The sequence below is a fragment of the Macrobrachium rosenbergii genome, chromosome 36 (genome assembly GCF_040412425.1).
Source record: "Macrobrachium rosenbergii isolate ZJJX-2024 chromosome 36, ASM4041242v1, whole genome shotgun sequence".
Lineage (NCBI taxonomy): Eukaryota > Metazoa > Arthropoda > Malacostraca > Decapoda > Palaemonidae > Macrobrachium > Macrobrachium rosenbergii.
The window spans coordinates 17,736,770-17,753,318 of NC_089776.1; the positions used below are offsets into that span (position 1 = coordinate 17,736,770).

Genomic DNA, 16,549 nt, shown 5'->3' on the forward strand with positions numbered 1-16,549 from the left:
GGCAATCTTCTATCTTTTTTTCCAGTGCCCTGACAGACCAATTGAGGAAGCTAAAAACCCTAACCAACTTGAACACATTCTTGATGAGGTGGTCTAACTCATGGGAGGAACTAAAAACCCCCAGCACCTTGAGCATATTCTTGATGAGGTGGTCTAACTCAGGGGAGGAAAACATCACTTTAGTGGAAGTAAATGCAGTTCGACGAGACAAATCCACTAGACCAGAGTGGTCCCCCTTGAGAGGAGGCAGAGACTCCCACAGAGGGTAGTACTATTAAAGTAGTTTAACCAGACCACTGAGCTGACTTTCAGCTCCCATACGGCTGGTCCAAAGGATTAGAATAAAATACCACATAGGGACACGTTCTCATACTGTAACATATACACACAATAAATACATTTACTCATGCTTCCACACTAAAATGGTATATTAAAATTCATAATAATAAGTTAAGTAATATTTAAAAAAATTTAAATTTAAATTCGAAAAATGCTATAAGGGTTTTCATGCTTTTATAATTTACTTTTTATATTTTATTAATTAAACCAGTTCCTCACTTAGATCACCCATGGGTTTATTCCATATCAAGCAAGCACACAAGGGCATAACAGGTAAGCAACAAAAGGAAACAATCCCACCGGGAAAGGTGATGTCCCCAGAAGAACATGGCAAAAGCAACGGCAAGCAGGGCAGGGGGCAGTGAAGCACATCTCACAAGGACGGCTGAAAGTAAAGTGATGCTCTTCCAACCAGGCCAGGGGGACTCCCACCCGATCATTAGGAAGTTAACTAACTTACCACCTCGTTAAAAGTTTAACGGCCAGTTCCAGCTTCGCTGAAGGTAATTCCTAAATAAAGACCAAAAGGTTTTTATATCGTACAGGAACAAATGGATGTTTTTTGTGTAAGAGGTGCTAATGGTGATCCCAGAAAGTGTATCTTTTATTTACCATTTGAAGAAATAAAATGAGTCTCTTTATCTACCTATGAGTAATCCTTTCCACTGGTAAATGCCTCTCCCTACAAAAGCTAATTGAAGAAGTCAGCTGAGACAGGAGGAATTGTGTTACTTCTAGCTGTGAACCTACCAGCCTTACAGTAATGAATATTATGTGTAGTGTTCAAGAGAAGACAGAATCAAGTGCAGTGTACAAGATCAGGTTCAGATGAGGTTTTGTATTTTAATTTCATGATGCAGGCCTAGACATGAACTCTGTATTTTTCCAGCTGCATAGCCTATCTAGCCTAGAGGTTAACCCTTAAACGCCGAGCCTCTATTTACAAAACTGTTTGCCGTATGCCGGTGGCGTTCGGGAGTTAGCGCTGAAGCGGAAAAAAAGTTTTTTTCAAAAAATCACAGCACGCTTAGTTTTAAGATTAAGAATTCATTTTGGCTCCTTTTTTTGTCATTGCCTGAAGTTTAGTATACAACCATCAGAAATGAAAAAAAATATCATTATCATATATAAATATTGAAATATATGACAGCGCAAAAAAAAAATTTCATATATAATTGTATACAAATCGCGCTGTGAGCAAAACGGTTAAAGCTAATGAGTTATTTTTTTTTCTTTGTATTGTACACTAAATTGTCATGATTTTGGTATATAACAAATTGTAAAATGATCAAAGTAACACAGAGAAAATATTATCACAAAATGATGCATGAATTCGTAATGCACGGACGTAAAAAAAGTTTTTTTTTTCAAAAATTCACCATAAATTGAAATATTGTGCTAGAGACTTCCCGTTTGTTGCAAAATGAAGGTAATTGATTGATTATTACTAGACTGTAAGTGTTTTAGCTTACAATTGCAGTTTTCGACCATTTCGGTCGAGTTAAATTTCACCAAAGGTCGAATTTTTTCTATTTATCGTGATTTATATGAAAATATTTCAAAACTGATACAAGCTACAACCATGAGTTATTTTTTGTTGTATTCTACATGAAATTGCACACATTTTCATATATAAAACTTTATGAAACGGCTATTAGAAAAACAGTGCAAACATTATGACAAAGTGATGAAAGAATTTCTGAGATTTTCGGCCGAGTTACTGTGCGGACATAAGGAAAAAGTTTTTTTAAAAAATTCACCATAAATCGAAATATTGTGCTAGAGACTTCCAATTTGTTGTAGAATGAAGGTAAATGATTGAATATTACTAAAATGTAAGAGTTTTAGCTTACAATTGTGTTTTTCGACCATTTCGGTCGAGTCAAAGTTGACAGAAGGTTGAAATTTTGGCACATCAAAAGTTATATCAAAATATTTCAAAACTGGTAAAAGCTACAACCATGAGTTATTTTTTGTTGTATTCTACATGAAATTGCGCACATTTTCATATATAAAACTTTATGTAACGACTAATATAAAACGGTGCAAACATTACGACAAAGTGACGAAAGAATTTCTGAGATGTTCGGCCGAGTTACCGTCTGGGATGTAAGGAAAAAGTTTTTTTCAAAAAAGTCACCATAAATCGAAATATTGTGCTAGAGACTTCCAATTTGTTGCAAAATGAAGGTAAATGATTGAATATTACTAGAATGTAAGAGTTTTAGCTTACAATTGCGTTTTTCGACCATTTCGGTCGAGTCAAAGTTGACCAAAGGTTGAAATTTTGGCACTTATCGTGATTTATATGAAAATATTTCCAGACTGATAAAAGCTACAACCATGGGTTGTTCTTTGTTGTATTTTACATGATATTGTGCACATTTTCATATATAAAACTTTATATAACGGCTAATATAAAACGGTGCAAAAATTATGACAAGATGACAAAAGAATTTCTGAAATTTTCGGCAGAGTTACCGCGCGGACGTAAGGAAAAACTTTTTTCAAAAATTCACCATAAATCAAAATATTGTGCTAGAGACTTCCAATTTGTTGCAAAATGAAGGTAAATGATTGAATATTACTAGAATGTAAGAGTTTTAGCTTACAATTGCGTTTTTTTACCATTTCGGTCGAATCAAAGTTGACCGAAGGTTGAAATTTTTTGTAGTCGACGTAAGGTATGTCCACTCGTCACCCAACAGACAATTTTAGTCGACGTACGATATGTCCAGTCGGCGTTTAAGGGTTAATGAATTTTAGACCATTAGGGTAAACGCTCGGGACGTGAGACACTGCGTCATTCCTCCACTGTTTGGACACTTCCAGAAAATGCATTCGAACGCACCCCCATCAGCATCAGTGAGACTTGTGCCCCCTCTACACAACACGCCGAGACCTCTACTTTTCTATCAAAGTAACAGCTTTCTCCTAAATTACGAAATAATGGCATATTTCCGATTAAACAGAGGTTCATTAAGATTTAGCCATGCACGGTGCTAACTTAACAGCCATGATGCTCTTGAAACTTTTACTTAAAGCACTTTAAAAGTGGATGAGTGACGCCATCTTGATATTTGCAGAGTCATTTGTGTAAACAAACTGCCCATTTCCTCTGTTAAATCTGCAAAATATTTGTACCCACAGATGCTGACCCTGTTTCCTTGAGATCAGTGGTAAATGCTGGCGCCTATGGGGCTTGGACGGGGAGTGCTAGATAATATTTAAATAACTAGGTAGCTAAACACCAGAATAAGGTTATAAATTGAGTAAGTGTATTACATGTTCATTATAATTCATTTGAAAATATTTGTTGTTGGAACAAACCAGATTCCTGAGACAAATTTCAACGCTTTTGCTGTGAACATTATGATGCAGCTATTTTTCTCGTTTTCCTATCTTTTTTTTATTTATTAATATACATTACATACAGTGTAATATATATATCACATACACAGTGTAAGTTTTGTCAAATATAATGGTGTTTTAAGTAATAATTTTGGATTTAAAACCTTTATTTCAGTCCTGTATTTTGACATCATGGCATCTTGACTCTCATACCAGTAATAGATAAATTGACATATTCAACTTTCTTGCATTTTTGCCAAAGTGGCAACACTCATGTGTACATATCACATGTCTCAGAAGTATATATAGTAATATGGACTTAAATAAATGTTAAGTCCTAACAACGAAATACTACATTTCTATCGTAAACAGTTCACTAATGCATCGTCCGCTCTCAAATGTTTGTGGCAGCTAGATGTACAACAAGGCTGGGAAATTGTTCCCGCCACAGTTTTGCTACTTTGATGGAATATAGTACTGTAAACAAACATTCACACGTATTTTAAGCGGTATTTTGAGTGAATTAAGAACAAAATATGCATAATTACAATCAAATAAGCACTGTAGAGCTTCAGTTGTGATGTCAGTAAGGATAAAACCATGGATTAAAGGTAAAAATGCATTTCATTTCAACCACACTGACAGATGGAAATTCCATGTCTCATATTTTCACTAGTTGTTTTATTGTGCTGATTATTACAACTAAAATCTTGAGTAATATCTATAAACATTACATATATATAGGCAACCAGTGTTCAGTACACCGTTAAATGAGCGCTGGGAAGGAACTGTCCAATCGCCATTCCTTTTGTCTCAGTATTTGGGGGGACGCCATAATGGATTCAAAATTGCCTTCAACATCTATTTTACGAAGAATTCACATGCTTATTTTAGTTCATGTGGCAGTTTTCTATAGCTCATTCTGTTAATGAAGCTTCAATATTTTGAAAGGTTTTCTTAAAGGTTTAATTTTTTGTTATTTCTCCAATTGGTAGATCCAAGTAATAGATACACGGCAGGTATTTAGAGAAATGGCAGTCTCTTATAGTATTTTGGTTGCTTATTTATAATTTAACATTAATTTTTGGGGGTTGAATGTAATTAACCTGTAATTAACCCCTGAAGTCCACCCAACAAGGGGTTTCCATATGCGATCTTCACAAGACAGAGCACGGGTACATCTGTTTGGAATGGTTCATATCCAGTCAGGCAAGTGCAATAACCTGTTACTGTAGGGGTACCCCCGGCCCCTGGGCCAGTACTAAACACAGCGAAGGCACATTCCATTTGGCTGACAACAAACAAATGCACCGCCAGTATCAGAAGCCCTAAAAGTGTAGAAAAAACCAGTTTCCAAGGTAAAATCAGGCATGGAACTAATACTTAGAATTACCCTCCAACTAAATATCGAGGGAAAAGCGAAAATTCTGCCACCCACGTGTCTCATGCCCCAAAGTTTTACGCTTTTGTTTTTAAAAGTCACTTGTTTTTGGCTCACAGCACCTACAAACCCCAGTTGCCCGTTCGGATCACCAGTTCATGCCAAACAGTAATTACACAGAGAAGGGAAACACAAAATCCAGAGTTTGCACCCACTAGCCTATACTGGTCAAAAACAAGCGAACGTATAGGCCTAGCTAGGCTACGTAAGCAGCGGAGAACATTGCAGTTCGAAAGAGAGAAAATATATGTATGGTTCATATATTTGTCGAGGTATTAGACCTATTGTGCCATGGAACTAAGTGAGGTAGGCTAAGTCCTAAATTAGGGCCTAGCCTAATCTGATCGAGTAGCCTACGATAGGCCTACATCAACTTTTTAGGCCTAGTCTATGAAGGAAATTGGAATTACTAGGTAAGACTCTTATTTCAAGTAGAAATCACCAGACACAACTGTATGAAACATGTATAAATACTGTCTTACAATGATAAAATCACAAACAACCACGACTGAAAACAGGTTACGAAAACAATGAAAAAGTCAAATTCCTCACCTCATGAAGGACATCAAATTGTACTGAAGGGGGAAAAACTTTTAATTCACTCAAACTGTTTTTGTAATATTCCACCACCTTGTTGAGTGCCGTGTTGTAGAGGGTTCCTGGGAACCATTTGAGCATAGAGGCTGCCATAGTTCTTCTGTGTCATTGGTTTGTTCCTCACAGCTGATCAATGTAAACAATAAGCTTCCATCTTGTTCGAACTCCTTTTATCCGAGACTTCACGAACCTTCATGTCCCACCCCCGAGACCCAATAGAGATCCGCTTAGTATTCTTTGATTGTTCTTGAATTAAATTCTAAATGGAAATTAAAAATACGGTTTTATGGAATTTTCCCGAGTATAATTAAAAAACAACTGAAGTGTGGGACTGGCCATGTATGAATAACATATCTATTGAATGTTCGGAAATTTCGAAACGGGTTCGTTGGAAGCCCTCTATCTCGTTCAATACCTATACAATATCGCGCATTGATTACCTAGAATATATTTCTTTCCTTTCAGTGAACGCAATGCAAATGGGTACAGTTACCAATAATTATCGAATTGAATGAAAATTTCATATTAAATACCGACAAGTCTTCAGCGAAATAGAACTGTGACGTGAAAATATGGCATCTTTACTCAAAGATGTTCGAACTTGTTTATTCGAGGTGTCTTGGAATTTACGCCATCTACCGAAAATATTTTCCAATGGAATCCAAAGAAAAAAAAGACAATTTTCTTGCCATGTAAATGTAGGTCCACTGTACATGATCTGCAGAGCAGCAATGATATACACCCGGTTTTTAGTAAATATTGGCCCTAAACTCAACCAACCGTAGAAATATGTGTATTAACTCTTTCCAGCGGGAATTTCAAAGAGAAAAAATCAATTAGCTATGATAAGTTATGCTCAAAGTTAGGCCTTGCAAAGTGATTGTACAACAAAAGTCAGTCATAAAATCCTGCAAATCAGAATGCTGATAAATAAAAAAAAAACTTTTGATATTAATGGTCCTTCTAGTTACGGCCACTTGTAGTCAAGGAAACTGACTGTGTTGTCTTGTATGTTTAGAATCAGGAAAATAAAAATGAATATGAGAGCATATGACGCCGATTAAAGATATTAAAGGCTTTCAAAAAGAAAATGAAACGTTCTTGTCCTTAATTGCAACGATATTGAGGATTTGACAAGTAATATGAAATATATCGTGTTAGTCCAATATTGCTACTCGTGTCAACGTGAAACTACGTGAAGGTCCTGTAGGGCACTTTCTACGGGTCGTACCATTGTTTAGGTAACAGGTTCCCAATATTGTTGTTTTTCTTGTGCATGAGAGTTTCAAATGCATTTGCACCTGGACTTACATAATCTTCATTGGATAGCTGTATTGGTGCGTATTCTAAAAGACCTTTAGTGTGTGTGTTTTGTCATGTTATTATACTACTAAAGGACCAGTCATTCATATGTGATTCGTCATCCAGGAGTACGAAAGATTATTTTTTTTATATTTTATCCTTGCTGAAATTTTATGATGATCTACATCCTTCCTAGTGTGAGGCTTGTAAGTCCCATGCAAATTTTTGAATGAAATTTATCTCTTTGAAAAAGGTAGATTAGTTTCACACAGGTATAACTGAGCACTAACAAGAAGTAAAGAAAGGGCCAGAGCTCATGGACCTTTGTATATGTGATTCTGGTCATAGCATCGTTGTTTATCAAGGGCAAATATCCGTACAAGGAAGACTCTGGAGTCGTCTGTAATAGCAAGATCGAATATACAGTATGTATTGTCCGGAAGACTGGAAATTGGATTACACGAACGAGTTCATTCTGCGATTATTGTTAAAAAAGTATTTCAGCGGATCTTTTGTGACAGAATCAGCCAAGGCACAGGCTAACTGTCTCGATTTCGGGAACTTCGTTTTCCACGAGATAGCCCAAATTGGCTGTTCTCCTCTTGTATATATCTTACATAACTACCATTGTCGGCCATTTTTCCACACTCACCAGTGATCCCGGCATAAGTAGAATCAACCGAAAGAAATGCATGCCTGAACTGATTTTGTTTTATGGGCCTTAAATCATATATATATATATAGTATATATATATATATATATATATATATATATATATATATATATATATATATATATATATATATGTGTGTGTGTGTGTGTGTACATATCAAATACAACGAGCCCATAAAAACGCCAAAATGTGGGAAATAAAGGCTATATTTCAGAGACCAAACTGTCTCTCTCCTCAGGCATATAGTGAATAAGTTACAGAAAAGCGGTAGGCCTATGTATACCAGAAGGTCCATAGGTCAGCCGCTACGTCACTCCAGCTGACAATTTCCCTTTAATCTTAATCGCCGGTTGGAGGAAGATTTTATCTATAATATCTGAATCCCAGGTACCTCTTGAGAGATTCACTGTATTTCTTTGTTTAATCAAGGCTGATGCCACCATCTGGCTTTTGAACCGACAATTGCTGCTATAAATTATACGAGACATATTCTAGTTTATTCTGTGGTTGTGGTTATTTATGTGGTTAAAAATAGCCGAGCTCTGTTGTCCGTACCTAACTGAACGTTTATGCTGTATTAATCTTTTGGGGAGTGATTTGCCTGTAAAGCCGATATAAGATTAGACACAATCGGGGCAAGATATTTCATAAACCCCTGTGTCTTTGGGGACTGGTTTTTGTTGGACGTTAATCAAGGATTTGGCTAAGGTATTTGGGTAGGTAAAAGCAAAAGGGTTAGAGTTTCCAAGTGTCTGTATCAACATCTTAATCCTGTCCAGGTGTGGGGTTTTTATTTTATTGTTGGGCATCTCTCTGGTCTTGTTTTTGGGGGGACGGTAGAAAATAGTGTTTGCTTTGTGGATCGATTTCTCAATTAAATGGCCAGGGTACTTTAAAGATGACAGCTGCTTACAGGGAGGTTAGTTCAATTTCCTTTTCCAGGAGATCCGGGGAGCAAATCCGTAAGGCTCTTAAGAATAAATTGCTGGCTACGCCAGTCTTGATAGATGTCATGATAGCTATAAAAATGGATGTATGGCAGAGAGAAAGTTGGCTGTCTGTATATGGTAAATTTGTATTCTATCGTGTATCTAATTATTAAAACGTCAAGAAAAGGAATTTTGTCGTTTGTTTCCCAATCAACTTTAAATTTGATGCTAGGCACTAATGCATTTAATTTTGAGAGAAATTCATTGAAATTGTCCCACTTATTATCCTAAAATGTTAAGATATCATCTACATATCTCATCCATAGCATGTCTTTAGGTTTTATTGCGTTTATTATTACAGTTTCAAAATATTCCATGTAGACTGGCTAAAACAGGACTTAAAGGACTGCCCATGCTGCACCAGAACTTTTGTTTATAGAATGACTCCCCGAATGAAAAGATGTTATTTGATACACATAATTCAACTAATTTTATAATTTTATCTAGGGCAAGTGGGAAATGATCTGAACAGGGGGCTAATTTTTCCCTCAAAAACCGTAGATCGTCCTGTACTGTTACTTTTGTGAATAGGGAATCTACATCTAAACTTGAAAGTTTTGTGTTGTGAAGTGGTATATGTGCTTCTTTGAATTTGTGACAGAAATCTTCAGAATGTTTAATGTGACTGGGAGAAAATGTGCCTAAGAAAGGGGAAAGGAGGCCTCCTGCTAACCACTTAGAAATTTTATAATTGAAAGCTCCGGCACATGAGATGAGAAGTCTGAATGGAGGATTATCTTTATGAGTTTTGGGAAGGTCATAAAAATAAGTTAGTTTTGGGTTAATGACTTTAAATTTCTCCATTAGTTCAATGCTCTTTTTGTCTTTGCTAATTAATCTTACTTTTCTAAAACATTCTGTGGGGACGTTTTAGAGTGGATTGTTCGTTAATTTGTCATAAGTGTAGTGTGACTAAGGAGTTGGTTGATTTTGTCCATAATCACGATTTTGCTGTCTTTGTCGGATATACTTATTACAACATCTAATTTTTGTGGCAAGCGGGGGATAGGTTATTTCTTATTAAGGTCAGCTATTGCATTTAGTAAGATGCCTTTTAAACATATCTCTTCTCGGCTGTAATTTTTATCAGATATGAATTTGTCAAAAGCAACAATGAAATCTAGGTTATTTTTCCGGTCTGGCATGAGGGCAAAGGATAAACCAAGGTTCAAAACTAAGTGTTGGTTAATGGTGGGGGGGTGGTGTTTGATAAATTTAAAACTTTATCTTGTTGCTCAAGATTGTTCCAAGTGCTATTATTTATTAAGTTATTTAACCTATGGGAAAGTCTGCTTGGAATGAGTCGCGCTATTATAGGCACCAATGTCAAAACAAAATGAAACCAGATACCTGCACATGTGGTCCGTTGTGAGGAGACGAGGGTTTGACTGAGTTCCATGCATCACTCTGCTTAGTACAAAGATCTTGCACTTCGTATTTTCAGTTCTTTCTTCCAGGAATATCCTGTGTGAGAGAGGAAAGGGGTCAGATTACAGAGTCCATCTTGCGAATCCGTACATTTTCGGAAGGACTTGTTCCTTCAGACATTTTTCTAAGAAGTATTTTTTATTCTTCAATCGGTGTAGTCTGTTCAGTTCTTTTTCGAACTTACGAGAAATGGGCTTGACTTCTGGATGTGAGCGAAGTAACGTAGAAAGACGATTGAATTCCATAATGGACTAAAATATGACGGTGAAATATTTTCTGTCAAAACAGAACTCCATCAAATATAAGGAGCCCATAAAAACGCCAAAATGTGGAAAATAAACGCTATATTTCAGAGACCAAACTGTCTCTCTCCTCAGGCAAATAGTGAATGAGAAAAAGTTAAAGAAAAGCGGTATTTATACCAGAAGGTCCATAGGTTAACCATTACGTCACTCCAGTTGGCAATTTCTCTTTAATCTTCTTAATCGCTGGTTGGAATCCAAAAATTGCCTACGCAAGGACAAGGGTGAGGCCCAAAAGCCCCAGGGCTCGCCAGTCTCTTGAGGGCAGCCTTGAAGGGAAGGGTTCGACCTAGAGGCTGCTTTCTCGGAGGAAGGAAGGTATCCTGCCAGGCTGGGGAAGCGAGCGTGGAGAGGGCCCAAGAATTTCAAGGATGAGGTCCAAAAGCCCCTAAGGCTTGCCAGTCTTGAAGGGCAGGGCCCTACCTAGAGGCTGCTTCCTCGGAGGAAGGTAGGTATCCTGCCAGGCTGAGGAAGCGGGCGTGGAGAAGGTCCAAGAACTTCAAGGATGAGGCCCAAAAGCCCCTAAGGCTCGCCAGTCTCTTGAGGGCAGCCTTGAAGGGAAGGGTCCGATCAAGAGACTGCTTCCTCGAAAGAAGGCAGGTATCCTGCCAGGCTGGGGAAGTGGGGGTGGAGAGGGCCCAAGAATTTCAGGGATGAGGCCCAAAAGCCCCAAAGGATTGCCAGTCTCTTGAGGGCAGCCTTGAAGGAAGAGTCCGACCTAGAGGCTGCTTCGGAGGAAAGCTATCCTGCGGAGGAAGGCAGGTGTCCTGAACCAGGCTGAGGCATAAAAGCCCCCAAGGCTTGCCATTCTCTTGAAAACAGCCTTGAAGAAGGGCCCAACCCAGAGGCCTGAAGAGGGCCCCAGGCTGGCGAAGCAGGCCTGAAAAAGAGCCCAAGAACTTCAAGGATGAGGCCAAAAAGCCCCAAGGCTCGCCAGTCTCTTGAGGGCAGCCTTGAAGGGAAGGGTCCGACCCAGAAGCTGCTTCCTTGGAGGAAGGCAGGTATCCTGCCAGGCTGGGGAAGCAGGCGTGGAGAGGGCCCAAGAACTTCAAGGATGAGGCCCAAAAGCCCCCAAGGCTCGCCAGTCTCTTGAGGGCAGCCTTGAAGGGAAGGGTCTGACCCAGAAGCTGCTTCCTTGGAGGAAGGCAGGTATCCTGCCAGGCTGGGAAGCAGGCCTGGAGAACTTCAAGGGAGGCCCAAGAACTCACTAGTCTCTTGAGGATGAGGCCCAAAAGCCCCAGGAGGCAGGTGTCCTGCCAGTCTCTTGAGGGCAACCTTGAAGGCCCAAAAGCCCCCAAGGCTCCAGTCTCTTGAGAGACTGCTTCCTTGGAGGAAGGCAGGTATCCTGCCAGGCTGGGGAAGCGATCCTGGAGAGGGCCCAAGAAATTCAGGGATGGGGTCCAAAAGCCCCCAAGGATTGCCAGTCTCTTGAGGGCAGCCTTGAAGGGAAGGGTCCGACCCAGAAGCTGCTTCCTTGGAGGAAGGCAGGTATCCTGCCAGGCTGAGGAAGCGGGCATGGAGAGGGCCAAAGAACTTCAAGGATGAGGCCCAAAAGCCCCAAGGCTCGCCAGTCTCTTGAGGGCAGCCTTGAAGGGAAGGGTCCGACCCAGAAGCTGCTTCCTTGGAGGAAGGCAGGTATCCTGCCAGGCTGAGGAAGCAGGCGTGGAGAGGGCCAAAGAACTTCAAGGATGAGGCCCAAAAGCCCCTAAGGCTCGCCAGTCTCTTGAGGGCAACCTTGAAGGGAAGGGTCCGGTCCAGAGACTGCTTCCTCGAAGGAAGGCAGGTGTCATGCCAGGCTGGGGAAGCAATCCTGGAGAGGACCCAAGAATTTCAAGGATGAGGTCCAAAAGCCCCAAGGCTCGCCAGTCTCTTGAGGGCAGCCTTGAAGGGAAATGGTCCAACCTAAAAGCTGCTTCCTTGGAGGAAGGCAGGTATCCTGCCAGGCTGAGGAAGCAGGCGTGGAGAGGGCCAAGAACTTCAAGGATGAGGCCCAAAAGCCCCAAGGATCACCAGTCTCTGGCCTTGAAGGGAAGGGTCCAGTCTCTTGGAGAAGGCAGGTATCCTGCCAGGCTGAAGGGCCTGGAAGGGTCCAAGAACTTTAAGGATGAGGCCCAAAAGCCCCAAAGGCTCGCCACTCTTGAGGGCAGCTCGAAGGAAGGCGACCCAGAAGCTGTCATGCCAGGCTGGGAAGCAATGGGCTTGGAGAGGACCCAAGAACTTTAAGGATGAGGCATAAAAGCCCCAAGGCTTGCCAGTCTCTTGAGGGCAGCCTTGAAGGGAAGGGTCCGACCAGAAGCTGCTTCCTCGGTGGAAGGTAGGTATCCTGCCAGGCTGGGGAAGCAGGCCTGGAGAAGGCCAAGAACTTCAGGGATGAGGCCCAAAAGCCCCAAGGCTCGCCAGTCTCTTGAGGGTCAGCCTTGAAGGAAAGGTCCGACCAGAAGCTGCTTCCTTGGAGGAAGGTAGGTATCCTGCCAGGCTGGGGAAGCGATCCTGGAGAGGGCCAAAGAACTTCAAGGATGAGTCCCAAAAGCCCCAAGGCTCGCCAGTCTCTTGAGGGCAGCCTTGAAGGGAAGGGTCCGACCTAGAAATGCTTCCTCGGAGGAAGGCAGGTATCCTGCCAGGCTGGGGAAGCGGGCGTGGAGAGGGCCCAAGAACTTCAAGGATGAGGCCCAAAACCCCCAAGGCTCGCCAGTCTCTTGAGGGCAGCCTTGAAGGGAAGGGTCCGACTCAGAGGATGCTTCCTCGGGGGAAGGCAGGTATCCTGCCAGGCTGGGGAAGCTGGCCTGGTGAGGGCCAAAGGTTCCTTAGGGAGACCTGTTCTTTGAAGGCACCCTTGAAGGGGAGTGTCCTCTCCAGAAGAGGAAGGCATGATTTCTTGGAAGATCTGATAAGAAAATCATTGTGGCTTGATTTCCCACTAATAGAATGCTCTTTATTACTCTATTTCTGTTTTCCAGATAGTTTGTATCAAATTTCTCCCATGCCAAGAATTCATTCAGGGGAAAATGTATTTTGTATTACTGCCATCTGTCTCTGTTTAGCACTTTGCGCTGGTTCAGTGCCCCAGCCTTGGGAACTTGAGAAATCGTTTCTTCTCACAGTTCATTGATGAAGAGGGTAATTATCGTCTTTCCTGGGATCTCAGAGAGGACATTTTGAAGTTCGTGGAGGAAGCTGGTTTTCTTGAAAATTTATAACGTATCGTCAATTTATTTTTACCATTTCATCAATTTCTTGGAAATTTTAAGTTTTTTATTCCCTTGAGGCCACGTAACCCACGTTATTTATTAATGGCGATGATGACCATAGGTACTGCAACGTTGATTTGTATGAAGTCAATGAAACACCCGAAGAGAAGTCCTTAAGACGAAGGACCCTGGCAGCAGCGTTAAAATAGGGACCTCCAACTGCCCTCCTGCCATGCGCAGCATAGTGCACGTCTCTCGCTAGTGTATGTACATAAGGAGCTACAGTATAGCCAGAAGATGTGGTAACATTGCAGACATTATCATTTCTTAATATCATACAGAGGCAAAACCTAGATTTCGGGAATGCATAACGTTTCCTATCAACAGGGTTACTTATCAATAGATATACATAAGATAAAATGAAATAGCAGAAAAGCTATAAAAAGTATAAAGACGGCCATAATTGACAAAACCTCAAAATTCATAATGATGTAAGGCAAAAGTATAAAAGTAAAATAAATTACAGTATACTAACTGAAATAGACAAACAAAAATTAAACAGCTGTAAACAAAACATAAAAACGCAATAATTAAATAAGAAAAAATTATAAACTAAACAGACATTTTCAATTAAAATAATTGAGCAGACAGATACAAAAATTCTTACCGGAATAATAATAATAATAATAATAATAATAATAATAATAATAATAATAATAATAATAAAGTGAAGATAATGTACTGGAGAACTTACTATTCATTACTGTAGTTAAAAGATATGTGGGCGAGTTAACAGTAGAGACTGGGAATGGAAGATGAGGTGGAGTGTAAAAATTATGCTATGGACAATGAAACTGAAGTAGTTTGACAGAGAGGGTGATTGCTGTTTTGTATAGAGGGACTCCAAAAAACGGAAAGAATGTCTGTTTTGTGTTTGACCAAGATTTGAAAATTACTGTATTCTATGTATTGGTGACAGGACATGGCAAGGAGCCTAATGGTATTAATTTCATTTTTTGCTCAAGGAAAACTGTACGATGGCTGACACCCCGATGAGAGTCGATGCGAACCTGAAGTAGGCGCTTGGTGCATCCTACGCTAATCCCAAAATTACATTTTGGGTAAGTGAACTTGTTAACTATACAAGTACGCATCAACTCCGGGTGGGTGTCTTTAAAGCGAAACAGTCTTCCTACTGTATGAGGGTTATTAAAAGTAAATCTGAAATCAACACATGGGGATACAGATGGCTCACAAGTGATTTCAGATTTACTTTGAATAACCCTCATACAACAGGAAGACTGTTTCCCTGTCAAAGACACCCTCCAGAGGAGGTTATATATATATATATATATATATATATATATATATATATATATATATATATATATATATATATATATATATATATATAAATGCACTATCACAATGCCTGACAGCATCTGAGATATATTACCTAAAAATGGCTAAAATGTTCCAGTGATGGCAAGAATCGGATTGCTGAAATAATAATGGATACCTTTTTGAACACAACTGCCTCAGTGAGGAATGTGGTGCTCGCAAAGATTTGTATATTGGGATGACTAGAATTTGTCGGTCGAGAGGACTGACCAGCCAACTTCAAAACTGTGCCATCAAATGGTACTACCGGGAAAAGTACGGCCTCTGTCTGACAAGAAATCTATTATAATAGTAGCAGGGATGAAATTATTGGGCTACGAAGGGAACCCCTTGCGCCTTTTTATTTTCGAGTCTTCATATCCTGAAGAGAAGAAACTGTCGATTAATGTACAGTATGAGGAATCATTCATGTTACCCAGGACCGACACTGAAACACCTCCGTGAGTCTCGGATCATCTCTGAGGATCACGAGCTCACCAACCACAGAGAGGAAGAGAGAGAGAGAGAGAGAGAGAGAGAGAGAGAGAGAGAGAGAGAGAGAGAGAGAATTTTTCGATTTAGCCCGATGACTTACTCCCTTTTGGCTTGTCATTCCCACTACTTCTCATCCCTGTAATCCGGCTAATGTTCAAATTTCCTTTCACAGATATTGTTTAAATATCAGCCGTTTTGCTTTTTCAAGTCACTCTTCGTTGAATTAAAACACTCAGTCAGGTGCCTAATAAACTGCTATGTAATAAAGTTGTGCTGTTCTGGGTGACTAGACCTATGTTCTTCAAACTGCCCACTAAAGTTAGCTTTTCCCTCAGCTTGAAAAAATTAAGAAAATGTTTAACTGCCAAGCTGCTACTTCCTTTTACATGAATACAGTCATATATATATATATATATATATATATATATATATATATATATATATATATATATATATATATATATATATATATATATATATATATAGAGAGAGAGAGAGAGAGAGAGAGAGAGAGAGAGAGAGAGAGATACATACATCCATGCATACATATGAGGTACAACTGCAAGACAGAGGGCGTGATTCTTTGTTACAATGAAGCACAGTCTTCCTAGACCGTGTGATAATCAGCCAAGGCATATGTCAATAATTCATGAGCGTAAGGAAGGAGGTGTGAGAGAAAAAGAACGCAGGTAATAGATAAACGGGACGGGTGAGACTGTGAGCAAAGATTTCAGGGAGGAAAAGAAGTTGCTCTACAACGATGTAGATGCAGAGAGTAATGTTAACGAGCAAATGAACCTTAAGATAAATGATGCAAATGGAGCAATACTGTCTGAAGAGCATACAGTTCTTGAACAATGGAGAGAACACTTTGAAGGTTTATGAATGCGAAGGACAGGAGAGAGCTAGAGCCGAATGATGCAAGAGTGGAAGGGGTTAAGGTATGTTTAGAATGCTTATGAAAGTCACCCTGAGGATATATGGCGAGTAATCGAGAGGTAGGAAAATGGAAAAATGCCAAATGTTGATGGGATTACAAGCGAGATGCTACGGTACTGTTGTG

General features: G+C 39.9%; 1 protein-coding gene across 3 annotated transcripts in view; it reads right to left on the reverse strand.

Moving 5' to 3' along the window:
* Pat1 (Protein interacting with APP tail-1) overlaps positions 1 to 16,549 on the reverse strand; it is a 362,655-nt gene that overhangs the window by 120,184 nt on the left and 225,922 nt on the right. Inside the window, exon 1 of one of the 3 annotated variants that reach the window (XM_067080969.1) lies at positions 5,684 to 6,305. The exons of the other annotated variants lie outside the window; for them this stretch is intronic. Coding sequence (XP_066937070.1) covers positions 5,684 to 5,821 — 138 coding nt within the window. The 5' untranslated portion in view covers positions 5,822 to 6,305. Of the gene's footprint in view, positions 1 to 5,683; positions 6,306 to 16,549 lie in introns of those variants that run through there. 3 annotated transcript variants of the gene reach the window in all.